Consider the following 22,251-nt stretch of genomic DNA (forward strand, 5'->3'; position numbering starts at 1 on the left):
CGCATTATTTTTTTATGTATTATTATCAGTGAACGCATTATTTTTTATGTATTATTATCAGTGAACGCATTATTTTTTATGTATTATTATCAATGGACGCATGATTTTTTTTATGTATTATTATCAGTGAACGCATTATTTTTTTTATGTATTATTATCAGTGAACGCATTATTTTTTATGTATTATTATCAGTGAACGCATTATTTTTTTATGTATTATTATCAGTGGACGCATTATTTTTTTTATGTATTATTATCAGTGAACGCATTATTTTTTTATGTATTATTATCAGTGAACGCATTATTTTTTTATGTATTATTATCAGTGAACACATTATTTTTTTATGTATTATTATCAGTGAACGCATTATTTATTTTTATGTATTATTATCAGTGAACGCATTATTTTTTTATGTATTATTATCAGTGACCGCATTATTTTTTATGTATTATTATCAGTGAACGCATTATTTTTTTATGTATTATTATCAGTGAACGCATTATTTTTTATGTATTATTATCAGGGAACGCATTATTTTTTTATGTATTATTATCAATGAACGCATGATTTTTTAAATGTATTATTATCAGTGAACGCATTATTTTTTTATGTATTATTATCAGTGAACGCCTTATTTTTTTGTATTATTATCAGTGAACGCATTATTTTTTTATGTATTATTATCAGTGACCGCATTATTTTTTAATGTATTATTATCAGTGAACGCATTATTTTTTATGTATTATTATCAGTGAAAGCATTATTTTTTTATGTATTATTATCAGTGAACGCATTATTTTTTAATGTATTATTATCAGTGAACGCATCCCTTTTTTATGTATTATTATTAGTGAACGCATTATTTTTTTATGTATTATTATCAGTGACCGCATTATTTTTTATGTATTATTATCAGTGAACGCATTATTTTTTTATGTATTATTATCAGTGAACGCATTATTTTTTTATGTATTATTATCAGTGAACGCATTATTTTTTTATGTATTATTATCAGTGACCGCATTATTTTTTTATGTATTATTATCAGTGAACGCATTACTTTTTTATGTATTATTATCAGTGAAAGCATTATTTTTTATGTATTATTATCAGTGAACGCATTATTTTTTAATGTATTATTATCAGTGACCGCATTGTTTTTTTATGTATTATTATCAGTGAACGCATTATTTTGTAATGTATTATTATCAGTGAACGCATTATTTTTTTATGTATTATTATCAGTGAACGCATTATTTTTTAATGTATTATTATCAGTGAACGCATTATTTTTTATGTATTATTATCAGTGAACGCGTTATTTTTTATGTATTATTATCAGGGAACGCATTATTTTTTTATGTATTATTATCAATGAACGCATGATTTTTTAAATGTATTATTATCAGTGAACGCATTATTTTTTATGTATTATTATCAGTGAACGTCTTATTTTTTATGTATTATTATCAGTGAACGCATTATTTTTTTTATGTATTATTATCAGTGAACGCATTATTTTTTTATGTATTATTATTAGTGAACGCATTATTTTTTTATGTATTATTATCAGTGAACGCATTATTTTTTTATGTATTATTATTAGTGAACGCATTATTTTTTTATGTATTATTATCAGTGAACGCATTATTTCTTTATCTATTATTATCAGTGAACGCATTATTTTTTTTATGTATTATCATCAGTGATCGCCTTATTTTTTTATGACTGAGTAAACAGCTCTTTCATCTGCTGTTAACTTTCATATTGCTGGGTCTCCAGCCTCATTAGTTGTTTTTGTTGTCTTTCATCTGAGCGCTTTTGGTGTTTAAATACTTGTTGGCGTTGTTGTTGCTCAATTTGCAGTTTTAATAATTGTTCCAATGTACTTGGTAAGGGGTCCATTTTTGTATGATGGGTAAAATACTGACTTTACAGAAATTTAACAAAACCGTGTTCAGATTAACCAGGTTTTAGTATTTCAGAAAGACCGAGGGAAAAAGGGAGCAGTATTTCGTTTTCTTTTATAACTGGGCAAACGAACATTGACCATACAGTTTTAAATTCCTTGGAAAGAATATTTCATCAAAAAAAATGTATTTTTCATAAACAAGATATATATATATATATATATATATATATATATATATATATATATATATATATATATATATATATATATATATATGTATATATATATATATGTCGACAAAAATATTCATTATTTTTTTTCAAAGCAAATTTTTTTTTTTTTTTTGCATAAAATAGAAAAAGATGTTGACCGTGATGAAAAAAGGCTAAAAACCGTATTTAATTTTTTTTGTAAGTAAAAAAAAGTTTGCTGACACACTTAATGATTCACGAAAAAAGAAAAACCCACAAATAACTCGTATTTCTACTCTTTTGCACTTACGAGTGCGCCAAGATGTCACGACAGCGCCGATCAAAGAAAAGAAAAAAGGTGAAAATATTCTTAGTTTTCACGAGTTTGCAATTCAAACTTTTATGTCCACGCACTTATTTGGTTTTCGCAAGTTCCTCTCTTTTTCCTTTCCTCAGTGTTCCGCTATTTATTGAAATTGGAATAGTCTATTAGTAAGGTAACATAGGTTAATTCCACCGCCGCACATTTTAACTGAAGATACAAAATCAATACAGAATGTGTATATAGGAAAGTAATGCCTTCTCTTTTTTCTACTCTAATGGACCAGAGAGAATTTCAAATTGCATAATTATGATGATGATTAAACTTACACCTTCACGACCTGAAATTTTCATCTCTTTGATATTGACAGTAACCTGTCATGGACGTGCGTCTGCCGTTGAATTTCTATAAAAAGTGTACTAAGAATGGTGGTGACTAATGTGACATATAAATTTTAGAGCACAAAAGGTCGCTCGTTTTAATGATACCACTCCCGTTTTTGTAGCTTCTGAACATTTTTAATTATAAAATATGAGGCTTTACTTCTGGAACCACACCGCATATCTCTCTCTCTCTCTCTCTCTCTCTCTCTCTCTCTATATATATATATATATATATATATATATATATATATATATATATATATATGTATATGTATGTATATATATATAGTCTATTATTTTGTACTGTTAGATTTTGTAATTTAGTTTGTTTAAAGAGCATTTCGATATGCAAGTAAAAAACCTTGTAGTAATTTTACACGAAAAAAAAGAAATGAAAATGAAAAACAGGGCATAAAGTTTGAGTTTAAAACAAAGAATTGTTGGCGACGTTTTATTATGTATGAAGAACGTCATGGGAAAGATTGTGTATTATTTGTAATCTTGAAATGCAATCAGTCTTTTTATTAGTCCTGCACAAACTGTAATATAAAAAAGTGGTCCTAATTAGATTTTTACCATATTTTTTACAATATTATACGTCGAAGCATGTGGATATAGAACTGTGGATGCGGGGGGGGGGTAGTCACTCTTGTGCTGAAATTAGTACTTAGAGAACAATGATTGATCGGATAACATAAAAATCGACAACTTCAAACAAAACTGTTTCTTTTTCAAAACACGTATCAATAATTGATGTAAAGAGCTTGCAAAGCTGATTATTGTATGTCATTTTTGCCTATGAAGCTATACTAGTCAATTAAATACAGAAAACCTCATTTTATTTTATGTAATAATAATTCTGATTTCGTTTATGAACGTCTCTCTGGAAATAGATGGGATTCATTTCCAAAGGATTTCCCTTAATCCCGGCTTCAAACCAGGAGCTTCAAAAATCAAGGGTTTTCCTAAGGATGTTGGTGCTACCTATAATTGCAGAGGTTTGAAGGCCGCCTAAAACATCGGGGATTTGTAGTTTTTTCAATTGTCCTTCCGGACGACTTGATACTACTCCTAGTGTATCAACTATGACCGGGATTATTTGTGTTTTAACCCCGTGTATACGCCTTATCTCCAAGGCCAATGGAGCATAATTTCTCCACTTCTCATTCTCCTTCTCTCTCACATTCCTGTCCCAGGGTACTGAGAAGTCTACAATCTGCCAGTTTTTTTAGACCTTGTCAATGACGACCAAATCTGGACGATTATGTTCTAATTGCTTGGTCGTTATGACACTTTTGTCCATCCATACCTCTACCTTGCCATCCTCACTTGTTCTCACTTCCTCAGGCACCTCCTCAAACCATTTTCCAGCACACTTCACCCCAACCCTCTTACACACCTCCCAATATATTTGGAGTCCCATGCGATCGTGTCTTTTGCGGTACTCTCTCTGGGCCAGTCCACTACACCCTGCTGCAAGGTGCGCAATTGACTATGAGCTCTTACTACAAATCCGGCATTCTGCAGCAACTTCCTCTCCTAGAACCACTTTTTTGAACAATCGTGTTCCTAATGCCTGCTCTTGTGCTGCACAAACAAAAGCTTCAGTACTCTTAGCCAGATACCCAGCTCTAAGCCATTGCCATGATCTTTCATCAGCCACTTCTGCTATATCCTGGAAGAACCTTCCATGCATTTTCTTCCTAGCCAGTTCCTCTGCCCTTTCTCTATCCATACGTTTCACATAATCAGCATTGGTCTCACATACCTCCACTTCATTGGCCACAACCTTAAGCATCCACTCCTCACTTCTAACCACAAGCTCCTTCAACGCCATCTCCTCAGTTCTAACACAAACTTTTACACTTTTCATCCTCTCCCACCATCTTTCCTCTTTTGATACAGCCTTGCTACACTACTTCGAATGTGAAATATACCAAACATTGCTAAAAATTTTCTTGCTTTGATATCCATGGCATGCAAATCCTTGTCAGACCATTCTAAAATTCCCGCACTGTATCTCAAAACACTGACTGCCCATGCATTTACGGCTTTCATTAGGTTTCCTCCATACAGTTTCGACATTGCAATTAGTTTCACTCTTCTAAGACCTTTTCTTCTTGACTTTTTCCTTCATTTCTCTGTTCATGATGCCCACACCCTCCAGCATTCCCAAATACTTATATCCTGTATCTTCTATTTCTTTCATGATTTCTCCATTTGGCAGCACTATTCCATTTGAATGAACCTTTACTCCTGTTTTCATCACCAGCACCGAATATTTACTTAACCCAAACTCCATCCCAATATCTTCTGAGTATGTCCCCACAAGTTCTACCATTTCCTTTTCATTTCTACCGAATATTTTCAAATCATCCATAAACAGTAGATGGTTGAGGCGTCTGTCACCAGATCCAAAGTTATACCCCAGTTTTTCTCTCTTCAAGAGAATGCTCAGTGGCATAATTATCATTACAAAAAGAAGTGGCGATAATGAATCTCCTTGAAATATCCCACGTTTAATGCCAACCTGCCCCATCTCCTCTCTGTTTGCTGTCATCACCGTTTTCCATTGAGCCATATTTGTCTCCAAAAGCCCTACCACATTCTCAGCAACCTTCATCATCAATAGTGTTTCACGTATCCATGAATGAGGAACCATGTCTGTAATCGATCCATGCTACACTCAGATTCTTCTTCTTCTTCTTCTTCTTCTTCTTCTTCGCATCCTGCATTATTGCTTTATCAATTAGTAGTTGCTCTTTAGTACCTCTCGAGCCTTTCCGGCACCCTTTTTGTTTCTCAGGAAAAACACCATTACTCTCTAGATGTTCATAAATTTTCTCTGCAAATATTCCAATCAACAGTTTCCACGTCAATGGCAGACATGTAATTGGTCTATAATTATTGGCATCTGTTCCTTTTGCAGGATCTTTCCTAATCAGTGTTGTCCTTCCCTTCACAAGCCAATCAGGGACATCTCCTGACTCTACAAATATTTGCAGAGCAGCAGCTATAGGTGGATAAAGGCATGGGAACTGTTTAAACCATAACCCCATCACTCCGTCTGGACCAGGTGCCTTCCAGTTTGTTATCCTTCATATGCCAGCCTTAACGTCATCAATGGTTACCTCAACGTTCTTCCTCTGCTACATTTCTGATAGCCTTTCTCTGACCTCTCCCTATCAGCTAGCCTTCTCATTATATCACCCTTCGACTGACCAAATCCCACTCCAGAACTTCCTTGCATCTTTTGCATTTGGAGTGTTATTTCCCGCCTGTTTACTACCATTTAATTCTTTATACAGCTGACACTTTTTCCAACAAAGTTCCTAATTTTCATACCACCAGTGTGGACCTTCTCTTTCAACATTGTTAGAACGTTCATCGTCCTTTTTTCCAGCAATCTATACCTCCTTTCAAGTTCGTCCTTGACTTTCTGTCCTAGTTTAACTCCTTTTCTTATTTCTTCGATTCTACCAATGTCTTTCCGCCACTGTTTAATACTTTCTTCAAGCCGCCTCTGCCAGTGTGGCCGTCTATCCTTCATTTCTCCTTTTTCTTCTGTAATAAGCCAAGACGATTTGCAATAACGTATGATGCTGCATACAGAAGCCTTTTGTTCTATAATCGATATGTTCTTTCTTATGATGTTGTGAATTACTCCTTGAATTATTTTTACCTCGTTTTTCACCTTCCGCCTATCACTACTCTTCAAACTTGGAATTTCTATGATATCGTCTCTAAGAAGAACCTCTCTTAACTCCTGAAGTACTTCTTTTTCTACAGAAGTCAAAGTTCGAACTTCATCACCACTTCTCCATACATCTGCTCCTTTCACTGGTTCCATTGTCTCAGAGTCAATGATCTCATCTGCCTTAGATCCTTCAAACTCTTTCTTCCCCTAACCATAGGATTCCATTCCTCCTCACTTGCCCGCCTCCCATCATCGCTTACATTTCCCTTCTGCACTTCCACTCTCTCAGTTCTTTCATCAGAGCTAGTTTCATCAATTTTACTTTCGTTATTCATTTCATTCCTAACCATCCATTCAATCTCTCCTCTTGCAATCACTGAAAGTAGGTTGTTATTTTTAATTTGTTTTAACTGGGATACCAAACTCGCGACACTCTAGCTCCTCCTCCTCTCGATTCCCATTCTTCCTTCACTTTTCGGATATATCCACCAGATTTGGTACTTCCACTTCTTACAAAGCATTCCCACAGTACTCTTCTTTCCTCATCTGTCCACGTTTTTTTTTACATTTCCTGTTCCAACTTCCTTCGTGTCTTGGGACCCTCTCTGGCAATTCTCACTCCCCCTATATCCAGCCACATCCTCAGAATTTCGAACAGTTGTATGATGACGACAGGACCCACCCTGTTGACCAGTGGGACACCTACCTAACGTGAGACCATCACAAGATGTTCTAGCCTCATTCACGTCGTTATTTTCAATATTTTGATTTGACATTCTCCCATAAATGGGGTTAGTTTTATCGAGACATTATCTCTAGGAGGGTTCCCCACCAAGGTCAAAGATCCCCTCCCGACCTTTTTCCTCCATCACCACCACTATTCCCATTACCACCACCAACAACAATAGAAATAAAATCTACAATGGTAATAGCAACACTAATATTGGTAGCAATAATATTAACAGCAAAAACAACAATAGCAACGACAGCAATGAACACCACCTACCATTACAGCTACAGTAATAATAAAAAATAATAAAAACATACCACCACTACTACCACTACCACCACCACTACTACTACTACTACTAGTAATAATATTAGTGATAATAGTAATAACCAATAAAGTAAATTTTGTGTTTTTTAAATAATAATAATAATAATAATGATGATAATGATAATAATGATAATAATAATGATAATGATAATAATAAAAATAAAAATAATAATAATAAGTAGAAGAACAATGACAATAATAATAATAATAATAATTAATTAATTAATTAATTAATTAATAATAATAATAATAATAATGATAATGATAATGATAATAATAATAATAATAATAATGATAATAATAATAATAATAATAATAATAATAATAATTAATTAATAATAATAATAATAATAATAATAATGATAATAATAATAATAATAATAATGATAATAATAATAATAATAATAATAATAATAATAATAATTAATCAATTAATTAATAATAATAATAATAATAATAATAATAATAATAACAATATATTTCTGGTGATTTTAAAAATTTTCCTGTATTATATTCTTTTACGATATAAAAAATTCTAATCAACATCTGCATACTTAGGTAATAAACAACAGTTGCATAAACCTCTTTTTCAACTGCATATTCTCAGTACTTAAATGTAAGCAATTAATTGTTTAAAATTTTCTTTCTATTTTAAAATGTTTTTTCTGTATGAAATACTAAATATATATTGTCACCAACAGTTTATTAAAAGTCGTGTTTTCAATTCTTGAGTACTAATCTTTTTTCTTTTTTTTTTTTCAGATCAAAAGACAATGCACGTGATGCTACAGGAAATGTTTGAAAAAGAAATTGAAATTGAAACCTTCTAGATCTTTTTTGTTATTGTTTGTTTTGTTGTTCACTTTTTAAATAATGGTTTTCATTATCTTCAAAGAACAATGATTGATCAAATAACATAATTTGTGTATTCATTCAGTAAATCTTCAAAAGGAATGATCTGAAAACTTTGGAAAACCAAAATCAAAACTAAAAAGTTGAGCAAAATGATTACAGCTGAAAAGGCCAAAATATCATCGACCTTCTGAGTGACATAACGAATGGTGTGGATATTTTCAACATAGCAAACACTTTTTATCTTGGGTTTTTGCAAATGAAAATTATCCAAAATATTAGGTTGGGGCAAAAATAATGTTTTTGACGGTCAGCCTCATGTCAAAAAACGACATTATTTTTGCACCAACCTAATATTTTCATTTAAGACAATAATAAAATAATGTGTTCATGCATTTTTATTTACTGAAAAATCATAAAAACAAACTTAGAATGAATTATGTATTATTGTATTATTTTCAATATTTTTGTAATTTCATATTTTCTTGGAAATTATTATTATTATCATTATTATCATCATTATTATTATTATTATCATTATTATTATTATTATTATTATTATTATTATTATTATTATTATTATTATGTACTCACAAGGAGTTTTCACACAAGCCATTAAAGATTTATCTTTGAGAATAACCTGTGTTCCCTGGAGTCTGAATGACAACAAATCTCTTCAGGTTTCCAATACTCTTCTTCTCTTTTGATAATCTTTGCAAATTAATTTGTGTTATTGCAACAGCTGTTTACCATTGATTTCTCGGTGACAGCGACCATTGGTATTCACTGGAATTTGGATAGCAATAAATCTTCCCAAGGTTCCAGTCTTGTTTGCACTCATCCAGCAGAGGTTTATGTAATGCTTTCTCTCATCAGCCTTTCCATACTCCTTGACCTTCCTCAACTATTTAGTGTGGTGCCAGTTGATGTCGACAGTTTTTTTGAAAAGGGAAGATGCTAACTGACAATTATATAGTTTCAGTTTTATTAATTCCATGTGTTGTTTATGTTGTTATCCATTGTATTTCCTCAGTCATCCCTCTGATTTCAATATCTCTCATTCTTTTTTCAAGTTTTCCAGGATTTTTCCTTATGTTCCTACTATTATTATTGTTAGCATGACTTTCTTCAGCTTCCATATCCCTTTGAGCTCTCTGACCAGTTCCATATATTTGCTCCACTTCTCCACCTCCTTAATATTCAGTCTGCAGTCTGCTGGAATAGCCAAATTTATGATCTTACCATTCCAGCAGACTACATAGTGAAGATTAAGGAGACAGAGAAGTGGAGCTCAGAACTGGCCATAATCAGAGAAAGAAATAAAAATCATATAAGAGATTTACTGGTTTCATTGATCCAAACGAAACCGAGCAATATCTCATTTGTTTATTTTTTATTTCTTCCTGTGTTTAACTATTTCCTTTTTCTGTTTTTCACACACACACACACACACACACACACACACACACACACACACACACACACACACACATATTAAAATCTAAAAATAAATCTTTCAGAAATATATTTCACTTTCGAATATTGGGTATCACATGAAACTGCAGCAAACTTAAAAAATAAGCTATACTCGATCCTCTCTCTTTCTCTCCCCCCTCTCCTTCTCCCCCCTCTCTCTTTCTCTCTCCTCCTCTCTCTTTCTCTTTTAGTGTGAATGTGTGTGCCTGAGAGAGAGAAAAAGAGAGAGGGAGAGAGAGGGAGAGAGATAATGATGTTAGAAAAACTTCTACTTGGCATCTCCTTGTTTTCTTCCTCACGTGGGGTCTACTCGTGCATACTGAATTCAAGAAGCCTTATTTTCCTTCCCACGAAATTCTCAAATATTTGTCACTGGCTCCCACGGTCTATGAAACGCCCATTGGGGACAAAAGTTGGTTGAATTATGGGTTGGGTGAGTTGGGATCTGTTCAGGATGAGACGGGTGATGTGGGTGGGGACTTAAAGAAAAAGTAAAGCAGCACTAAGGGAAAATATGGAAACTTTGAAAAGAATCTGTGAATTTGTGATAAAAAAAAAAAACGAGAGAACAAGGCAGCGATAGTTTGATAAGATGTACCCAGACAGAAATAAGGAATGTGTGTAAGGGGGGGGGGGGGAGACAAGGGGTAATGAAATGAGGAAAAGAAAGAGAAAACGGAAGAAAATATATTATTTACACATAAGAAATATGATTCCCATCAATTCAGAGGCACAGGTATAAATGCAATTTTATAGCAATTAATATGATGGAAAGTTGAAAATATTATTATTGGTAAATTTTTAAATAAACACTCTCCGCTGAATGCCGGCTCCACCAAAAATTCGATTTTACTTTTTTTGTGAACATTACCCACCGCCGAAAAACCTGACAGAAGCCACAGAAAAAAACAAACAATATTTTAGAATTTAGAATGGCGATCAGATTCGCATATAAATTTAATGCACAACGATTCCTCATTTCCTGGCTATTTTAGCTTTTAAGAACAGATAATTCGTTTTTGCTATAAGAGATGAATTCTCCGTGTGTGTTTTTTTTTTCGGCAGGGGGGGGGGCATTCTGAAAATTTAGCAAAATATAATAATTACTTACGTTACCACTAACCTGTTCTGGTCCTAGGAAAAGATGATAAAGATGCAAATAACAGGTTTAGGTAGAAAGAATATATTGTACAAAGAAAGTGAATACAAAGAAGGTTGTAGGTATTTCCGACTATTAAGTTAGACACTGTAGTCTTGCATTACAAGATAGATAGTCTTGCATTACAAGATAGATAGTCTTGCATTAGGTCGCGATATTTCTCCACAAGAGTACTGACTCGGGGTTTTTTAAATTATTAGAAGAGTCCATTATAACCCCTTCTTTACTTTTTGTATCGATATTCCTTTCCCTTCCTGATCGGCGGCAATCTAAAGCTGCTTGGGGTGGTGCAATGTTGAAAGTGTCATATATATATCGTCTTAATAACCTCTTCTTTTCTGTCAGGCACATAGTTTGAATCATTCAACAAACCCTTTCTTATTTGATTAAGGTGTCTTTTATATGTGATTTTAGGACAAAATTTATAATTTTTTTGTCTATTGTGCCCAGTTCCCAGAAAGATGTGTAAGTTTTACATATAGTTTTTCTCCTGGGTTATAGCGTTTTTAGGCACGTTAGAGATCCTTCTCAGTTTTGTTTGCTTTGATAACAGTTTTTCAAATACGGGTCTTATCTTTTGCTGGAACAGTCTCCGCTTGGGATGCCGCTGATGTTGTGTTAGGATTAGGTGTGAGTGGCCTGTAGAAACTGTTGCAATGCCGTTTCTGTAAGTGTGCTGCATGTTTTTTTGAGTGCTTGTTTCAAAGTGTTGATGAAGCGTTGCATCTGCCCGTTTGATTGCAGGTGGTACTGAGGAGTTGGGACATGATTAATTTAGAATATTTCACAGAAATCCTTGAACCCTGGTGCGATCAGTTTTTACTGTCGTTCGGCATTTTATCTAAGATACTAGCCTCTTATTCTGTATGAGCTCACATCACTAGCGATTATTATATCTAGTTTTGGGTCATAGTGCACGAGGAATAGATCTGACATCAGTGTTTTTATGTTATCGAATGCCACCTGGCATTCAGCTGACCATTTCCACACTGCCTTTTTTTTTTTTTTTTTTTTGAGTAGCTTATCACTAGTAAGCGTAAATCGTGCATTTTATTTCTTCCATGAAGAAATCACAATTCTTTGCTTTTAAAACCAAAATCCTATATTTGAGAGAATACCATGTGGGCATGTTCTCAATCTTGTTCTCTGGTTGCACTTATGATAATATCATCCTGGTATGCTATTGTGAAATCAAGGCTGCCCAACATATTCATAATTTTTTGAAAAAAAGCGGGCGCTTTAAAAAATAAAAAAACTTGGTAAATAGAAACAGACAATTTTATTAAGAAAAGAAAAAAAAGAAACTTAGAACCGAAAATAACCTGTCTGCTGCTAAAATTTTGTTTGATAACAATTACGAAAGATAGAAAGACAGTTTGAGAAGGCCTTTTTTTCTTACTGCTGTGATATGAGATTTCAACTAATGTAGGTTTTTTTTTTTAGAAAGGTCGAAATACTTTACTTTGCTCCCTTTGTTTGGAATTTAAGCTTACATTTTCTAATGTCGTCTTTTTTAAAAATAAAAGTCATCTCCTGTAGATTAGTTGAAATATCTGCAGGCAACGATAATTTATCCTCTAATATAATGTTCTGAGAGTGTTCTTTTATAGCAAGAAATTTATTTCCTTCTTTTTATGAAGGAATAACCTGAAAAAAAATATGCACATAATTCTTCGTATAATAACGTTTTCTGAAGAGGCAAGAAGTCTGATAAAAAAACTTCCTCATTCCTTCTTTGAGTCCGATCAGACGGATTTCTTGGATTTACTTGAAGTAGATTTCATTCAGCGAGATACGAATTTGTCAGGTAACTTAGATGCAATCACTTCAGCATTATAAACTTTGCCAGGTAACTTAGACGAGTTCACTTCAACATTTTAATGTCCTGTTTAGATGGAGAGAAGATAGCACGTCAACACATTTCAAGTGCCAAGTCCCAACTGCCAACTTAAACTTGAATTTTATTACAAAACACAGAAATGTGCAAGCTCAATCAACAGGCAGAAATTAGTCACATGACTAACAATATAAACAGCAGTGAAGCAAATGCAAGAAGCAGGAATAAGAGGAAAAAAAGAAGAAATATATCCTCCCCGAAAATTTCTACAACTGTTGTATTTAAAATTCACTTTTCCTTCATGAATTCTCGAAACATCGCCGCCAGTTGTTGTGGCTCTAGGAAAGAGTCATAAAAAAAGATGTGATTTAGGTAGAAAAATATATTGTACAAGAAAATGATACAAAGAATGATTGTCGGTATTTACCAGCTGTTAATTTAGGAAGTCTGTAGTCTTGCATTAGGTCGCAATGCTTTCTCATAAGAACATTACTCTCAGGGGTTTATAATGGTTAGAAGAATCCATTATGAGTGAATGGGTAAGTCTCTGTAATATAACCCTAAATCCGAGTAGCAAACCTCTCACCAAAAAAAAGAAAACTTCTATAACTCTACCTTTAGGTTCAAGTAGCAAGGCAAACCCTCACATAACTTTACCATTGAACCTAAATCCTAGTGGCAAGCCCCCCCCCCTTCCCCCAAATATCCCTTAATCATATAATTGATATTAAGTTCGAATGGCAAGGCATCCCCCTTCAAACATATATCTTTGTAAAACCATATGTAATCGCTTAAGAAAGCGTGCCCCTTCACAAAAAAAAACAAAAAACAAAAGATAAACATAAAATGTACAAACACTCGAATGACTCGGTATGGGGTATAATTTCATGTTAAATTTATATGCAAAACTGATTCTCTACTCAAAATTTTAAAATAATGTTTGTTTTTTCTTTTTCACACAACGTTTTTCAGCATGTAATGAACTAAAAGAGTAGAATTACGTTTAGAGAGGGGGGGGGAGGAGTTCGAATTAATCTGTAGTAAAAGCATTTTATCTTCTTTATTCTTTACTTATTCACTTGTTTTTAGCACCATACATTCTCATGTCATACACGTTTTATGAGATTAATGTGGCTAACCTACACATTTCTATATTTAACATATTATTTTCTTGTAATAGAAAACGTTAGATTGCATTGTTATTCATCATGGGCTATTGGTTCTTACAGATCATAAAATATGGCATTTTTTCTTCAGACACTGAAGTACTGACTTTCACCTTCTGTCCAGGATTGCCTTTTTCCTGTGTAACGCTGTCACATATGTAACTTGATTCAAGATTTTGAACAGAGCTGTTGCTAACAAAGGAAAGAGAAAGTAACATCTTTTGAAGCAATGAGCGAACAACTTTGCTTGTATCGGATGTTCCTGTGGAGAATGAATCTACTGAGATGGGGAATAAAAAGAAGATTAAAATAGGTCAGAGTAGTTAGACGAATAAGCAGAGCTAAAAAACATGATTTTAGCAACCGATTTAAGAAGATTCCTTGATTATGACAGTTAAAAAGTTTGAATGGAAAAAGTTGAACAATAAATGATCTTATCGAAAATAGACCAAAAAGAAATAAGACATTCCGTCTTTTGATTGTTCCCAACAATCTCAATGACATAACGCAAGTCTCACCATTTTTTTATGGAAATCGCTCCAGACAAGGCGTGAAGCCGCTTAATGTAAGGAGCTAATAAGAACGAAAAATGATTATCGCAAAGATAAGAGATGCCTATCGACCTTAGTCTTGAAAAAAACCCAGGTTAAAAGTAGGGGAAAACAGTGAGTAGGAAAATAGTTCCACAATCCTACGGTTCTTGGAAAGAAGTTACTGAAATAATAACGTTCTGTATTAAAATGAGGTATTAAAACATCGAATTGATGGAGACCACTAGACCAACAAGTAGAACGAGCTGGAACAAAAGAAGCTAGGAATTGATTAGAAGAAGAACACATGTTATAATTTATAGAAAAAACTTAGACTAGCAACATCACGTGAGAGAGAGGTTGCAGAGAAGAAGATAGGGTGGGGCCAATTAAAATGCCAGATACGTTTTTGTATCTTATCAAGAACACTTATGATAAATGGAACAGAGATTCACGAGCCCAAATATGACAACAATATTCCATACATGGTTTGAGGGGGCAATAGGCAAATAAGCATGCACATATATAATAGAAGAATTGAAATTAGACAAAGGATATGAGATTTGCTGGACGTCAGGAAAATTCGTCCTGATACCTCTAGTGTTAGTATAGGAAATAGTAAGATGATTGTTGTGAGGATTAGTAAAAGGTATGAACATGAAAAGGGAGAAAGGGAGGATCACTTCAAGATAAACCAAGCTTGAAAGAGACCTCACCACCAGCATTCGATCTCCTGGATTTAAAACGAACTGAATAAAAAAAACCCTTCAAGACTAAAATAGGGAGGGAAGGAGTTACTAGGCTGGCCAACAAAAAGTCTGCCCGTTAACTGGTTGTTTAGCTAGCCAGAAACCCACGATCACTCTTCAACAAAAGCAAGAAATAAGACACCAACCAGACATTTTAAGAGTTTCAGCGTCAAAAGTGAACATAAACTGTACACTATAGGAGGGGAGGGGTAATCAGCTCCCGGTAATATCTACCTACTCACATAGATTAAACTAGCATATGTCTCCTTTTTATTTTCTTCATTTGTTTACTAAATCTTATGATAAACTAGCATATATACAACAACAACAACAACAACAACAACAATAATAATAATAATTAAAAGAACTAATAACAACATCTCATTGCAGCTTCACCAGTAAATCCTATAAACATTAGTGTATTTCTATAGTGTGATTCTCTTAAAACTATTCAAACCCACTTCAAATATTTAAAGAAACAAGAAAAGTGTTAACAAATTATATGGATAAAAAAACATGTTGTAGGTACAACAAAGTATTAATAGATCAAAGTGCTTATTCAGATGATGGATCGTCACATTCATAGGAAACTGACCATGTCAAATGACATTGCCTATATCAAACAGTGGGCATAGGCGCCAAAGGAATTATCTATGTTATTTATGGATTTGAGGAAGTTTGATTCTGTTATACTTTCATAAAAAAAAAAGTTATAATTCTTGCGCACGTGATTTTCCTATTTAAATGCGTCCTTTTTTATAATTATTAATGCCTTTTTTACTATTATTAAATCCTTTATTATTATTATTAAATCCTTTTTTATTATTATTATTACATACTTTTTCATTACTATTATTAAATCCATTTTTATTATTATTAAATCCTTTTTATTATTATTATTATATCCTTTTTTATTATTATTAAATCCTTTTTATTATAATTATTAAATCCTTTTTTATTATTATTAAATCCCTTTTTATTATTATTATTATTAAATCCTTTTTTATTATTATTAAATCCATTTTTATTGTTATTATTAAATCCTTTTTTATTATTATTACATCCTTTTTTATTATTATTAAATCCTTTTTTATTATTATTAGATCCTATTTTATTATTATTCAATCCTTTTTCATTATTATTATTATTATTAAATCCTTTTTTATTATTATTAAATCCTATTTTATTATTATTCAATCCTTTTTCATTATTATTATTATTAAATCCTTTTTTATTATTATTAAATCCTATTTTATTATTATTCAATCCTTTTTCATTATTATTATTATTAAATCCTTTTTTATTATTATTAAATCCTATTTTATTATTATTAAATCCTTTTTATTATTATTAAATCCTTTTTTATTATTACTAAATACTTTTTAATTATTATTATTAAATCCTTTTTTATTATTATTAAATCCTTTTTTTTATTATTATTAAATCCTTTTTTAATATTATTATTAAATCCTTTATTATTATTATTATTATTAAATCCTTTTTTATTATTATTAAATCCTTTTTTATTATTATTAGATCCTATTTTATTATTATTATTAAATCCATTATTATTATTATTATTAAATCCATTATTATTATTATTATTAAATCCATTATTATTATTATTATTAAATCCTTTGTATTATTATAAAATCATTTTTTAGTAGTATTAACTCCTTCTTTTTTATTATTAAATCCTTTTTTATTATTATTAGATGCTTTTTTATTATTATTATTAAATCCTTTTTTATTATTATTAGATCCCTTTTTATTATTATTATTATTATTATTAAATCCTTTTTTTATTATTATTAAATCCTTTATTATCATTAAATCCTTTTTTATTATTATTATTAAATCCTTTATTATTTTTATGATTATTAAATCCAATTTTATTATTATTAAATCCCTTTTTAGTATTATTAAATCCTTTTTTATTATTATTGAATCCTTTCTTATTATTATTAAATCCTTTTTTTATTATTATTAAATCGATTTTTATTATTATTAAATCTTTTTTATTATTATTAAATACTTTTTTATTATTATTAAATACTTTTTCATTATTTTTATTAAATCCTTTTTTATTATGTTTATTAAACTCCTTTTTATTATTATTATTATTATTACATCCTGTTTTATTATTATTAAATCCGTTTTTTATTTTTATTAAATCCTTTCTTATTATTATTAATAAATCCTTTTTTATTCTTATTAAATCCTTTTTTTATTAAATCCTTTTTTATTCTTATTAAATCCTTTTTTTATTAAATCCTTTTTTATTATTATTAAATCCTTTTTTATTATTATTTAATCCTTTTTATTATTATTATTATTTAATCATTTTTTATTATTATTATTAAATTCTTTTTATTATTATTTAATCCTTTATTATTATTATTTAATCCTTTTTTATTAAATCCTTTTTTATTATTATTAAATCCTTTTTTATTATTATTTAATCCTTTTTTATTATTATTATTAAATCCTTTTTTATTATTTTTATTAAATCCTTTTTTATTATTATTTAATCCTTTTTTATTATTATTATTAAATCCTTTTTTATGATTATAATTAAATTCTTTTTATTATTATTAGATCCTTTTTTATTATTATAATTATTATTATTAAATCCTATTTTATTATTATTATTATTATTATTATTATTATTATTATTATTAAATCCTTTATTATTATTAAATCCTTTTTCATTATTATTATTTAATCCTTTTTTCTTCTTATTATTAAATCCTTTTTTTTATTATTAAATCCTTTTTTATTATTAATAAATCGTTTTTTATTATTATTATTAAATCCTTTTTTATTATTATTAAATACTTTTTTATTATTATTAAATCCTTGTTTATTATGATTATTTAATCTTTTTTTATTATTATTAAATCCTTTTTTTAATTATTAAATCCTTTTTATTAATATTATTTAATCCTTTTTTATTATTATTAAATCCTTTTTTATTATTATAAAATCCTATTTTATTATTATTAAATCCTTTTGTATTATTATTAAATCCTATTTTATTATTATTAAATCCTTTTTTATTATTATTTAATCCTTTTTATTATTATTATTATTTAATCATTTTTTATTATTATTAAATCCTTTTTATTATTATTATTTAATCATTTTTATTATTATTATTATTATTATTAAATCCTTTTTTAATTTTATTAAATCCTTTTTTATTATTATTATTTAATCCTTTTTCATTATTATTATTATTAAATCCTTTTTTATTATTATTAAATCCTATTTTATTATGATTAAATCCTTTTTATTATTATTATTTAATCATTTTTATTATTATTAAATCCTTTTTCTTATTATTATTAAATCCTTTGTTTTTATTATTAAATCCTTTTTTATTAATGTTATTAACTCGTTTTATTATTATTATATTATCCTTTTTTATTATTATGATTATTAAATCCTTTTTTATTATTTTTAAATCCCTTTTTATTATTATAATTAAATCATTTTGTATTATTATTAAATCCTTTTTATTATTATTATTTAATCCTTTTTATTATTATTAAATCGTTTTTATTATTATTAAATTAAATCCTTTTTTATTATTATTAAATCCTTTTTAATTTTTATTATTTAATCCTTTTTTTTATTATTAAATCCTTTTTTATTATTATTAAATCCTTTATTATTATTATTATTTAATCCTTTTTTATTATTATTAAATCCTTTTATTATTATTAAATCCTTTTTTATTATTATTAAATCCTTTTTATTATTATTATTAAATCCTTTTTAGTATTATTAAATCCTTTTTTATCATTATTATTTAATCCTTTTTTATTATTATTAAATCCTTTTTTTATTATTATTAAATCCTTTTTTATTATTATTATTTAACCCTTTTTTATTATTAAATCCTTTTTTATTATTATTATTAAATCCTTTTTTATTATTATTAAATCCTTTTTTATTATTATTATTAAATCCTTTTTTATTATTATAATTATTATTTAATCCTTTTTTATTATTATTATTATTATTTTATCCTTTTTTTTTATTATTATTATTATTTAATCCTTTTTTATTATTATTATTAAATCCTTTTTTATTATTATTAAATCCCTTTTATTATTATTATTAAATCCTTTTTTATTATTATTAAATCCTTTTTATTATTATTAAATCCTTTTTTATTATTATTAAATCCTTTTTTATTATTATTATTAAATCCTTTTTTATTATTATTAAATCCCTTTTATTATTATTATTAAATCCTTTTTTATTATTATTATTAAATCCTTTTTTATTATTATTAAATCCCTTTTATTATTATTATTAAATCCTTTTTTATTATTATTAAATCCTTTTTATTATTATTAAATCCTTTTTTATTATTATTATTAAATCCTTTTTTATTATTATTATTTAACCCATTTTTATTATTAAATCCTTTTTTATTATTATTAAATCCCTTTTATTATTATTATTAAATCCTTTTTTATTATTATTAAATCCTTTTTATTATTATTAAATCCTTTTTTATTATTATTAAATCCTTTTTTATTATTATTATTTAACCCATTTTTATTATTAAATCCTTTTTTATTATTATTAAATCCTTTTTTATTATTATTAAATCCTTTTTTATTATTATTATTTAACCCTTTTTTATTATTAAATCCTTTTTTATTATTATTATTATTAAATCCTTTTTTATTATTATTAAATCCTTTTTTATTATGATTAAATCCTTTTTATTATTATTATTTAATCATTTTTATTATTATTAAATCCTTTTTCTTATTATTATTAAATCCTTTGTTTTTATTATTAAATCCTTTTTTATTAATGTTATTAACTCGTTTTATTATTATTATATTATCCTTTTTTATTACTATTATTATTAAATCCTTTTTTATTATTATAATTAAATCATTTTGTATTATTATTTAATCCTTTTTATTATTATTATTTAATCCTTTTTCATTATTATTAAATCCTTTTTATTATTATTATTTAATCCTTTTTATTATTATTAAATCCTTTTTATTATTATTAAATTAAATCCTTTTTTATTATTATTAAATCCTTTTTAATTTTTATTATTTAATCCTTTTTTTTATTATTAAATCCTTTTTTATTATTATTAAATCCTTTTTTATTATTATTATTTAATCCTTTTTTATTATTATTAAATCCTTTTATTATTATTAAATCCTTTTTTATTATTATTAAATCCTTTTTATTATTATTATTAAATCCTTTTTAGTATTATTAAATCCTTTTTTATCATTATTATTTAATCCTTTTTTATTATTATTAAATCCTTTTTTTATTATTATTAAATCCTTTTTTATTATTATTATTTAACCCTTTTTTATTATTAAATCCTTTTTTATTATTATTATTAAATCCTTTTTTATTATTATTAAATCCTTTTTTATTATTATTAAATCCTTTTTATTATTATTATTATTATTTAATCCTTTTTTATTATTATTATTATTATTTAATCCTTTTTTATTATTATTATTATTATTTAATCCTTTTTTATTATTATTATTAAATCCTTTTTTATTATTATTATTATTATTAAATCCTTTTTTATTATTATTATTATTATTATTTAATCCTTTTTTATTATTATTATTATTATTTAATCCTTTTTTATTATTATTATTATTATTTAATCCTTTTTTATTATTATTATTAAATCCTTTTTTATTATTATTAAATCCCTTTTATTATTATTATTAAATCCTTTTTTATTATTATTAAATCCTTTTTATTATTATTAAATCCTTTTTTATTATTATTAAATCCTTTTTTATTATTATTATTATTATTAAATCCTTTTTTATTATTATTAAATCCCTTTTATTATTATTATTAAATCCTTTTTTATTATTATTATTAAATCCTTTTTTATTATTATTAAATCCCTTTTATTATTATTATTAAATCCTTTTTTATTATTATTAAATCCTTTTTATTATTATTAAATCCTTTTTTATTATTATTAAATCCTTTTTTATTATTATTATTTAACCCTTTTTTATTATTAAATCCTTTTTTATTATTATTATTATTAAATCCTTTTTTATTATTATTAAATCCTTTTTTATTATGATTAAATCCTTTTTATTATTATTAAATCCTTTTTTATTATTATTATTATTATTATTATTATTATTATTATTATTATTATTATTATTATTATTATTATTAAATCCTGTTTCTTCCGCACCAAATGGGTGCTATGATATGATTATCCCGTGCATCCCAACTGGTTGCTCTATCAATATTTCTGTGCTGAATTGTAATTCACACCAGCGCTTTCAGATTGCAGATTATGCTTTGTTTTTTTTTTAATGACAAAAGTATTTAGCGCGGGTAGAATGCCTCATCTTGGCTAACATGTAAAACGTAAGCATATGTATATGCATGCACGTATGTATATAGATATATATCTCGTTGTGAATATGTATTTATGACTCTATAAACGCTTAACGTTTTATTCTTCCATAGAGATGGTTGTTTTTGTTTTTTTTTTTTTGGGGGGGGGGGTTCTATATTTCTTTCTTATTAAACTCTCTCTCCCTCCTTAACTTCCAACTTTTTCTGACACGCGACTTGTGTCAACGAACACATTTGCAAACCCCTTTTATCGACAAGCAACAATTAACTTATAAACAGACTGGGTTAACTCCCCCCCCCACACACACTCACTAACACAATCCACTGTTCTAGTAAAATATGACACGCTTTAATCATTTCAAATTTATATTGTCAATAAATCCAGCTGTAGTAATTTTTAACAATTTTTTCTATGGCGTCGAATGGTTGAGAGTAGCCTGACGAAGTCTCATTGACTGAAATAGATGGCTGTTTGCAGTCACCAAATGTAACTGTTTACCCTCAAATAAATATT

The 22,251-nt window shown here is 27.6% G+C and overlaps 1 protein-coding gene across 4 annotated transcripts in view; it reads left to right on the plus strand.

The window, feature by feature from the left end:
- The window catches only part of LOC145293811 (two pore channel protein 1-like), a 335,061-nt gene extending 326,209 nt beyond the window's left edge, over positions 1–8,852 (plus strand). For all 4 annotated transcript variants that reach the window (XM_080140418.1, XM_080140417.1, XM_080140416.1 and 1 more), the window contains one exon: positions 8,326–8,852. In XM_080140418.1, the coding sequence (XP_079996544.1) occupies positions 8,326–8,393 (68 nt within the window). In that variant the 3' untranslated portion in view covers positions 8,394–8,852. The remainder of the gene's footprint in view (positions 1–8,325) is intronic.
- The last annotated feature ends 13,399 nt before the right edge of the window (positions 8,853–22,251 follow it).

Source organism: Euprymna scolopes, chromosome 15, assembly GCF_053919585.1.
Source record: "Euprymna scolopes isolate OS-2025 chromosome 15, ASM5391958v1, whole genome shotgun sequence".
NCBI classification, from domain to species: Eukaryota; Metazoa; Mollusca; class Cephalopoda; order Sepiida; family Sepiolidae; genus Euprymna; species Euprymna scolopes.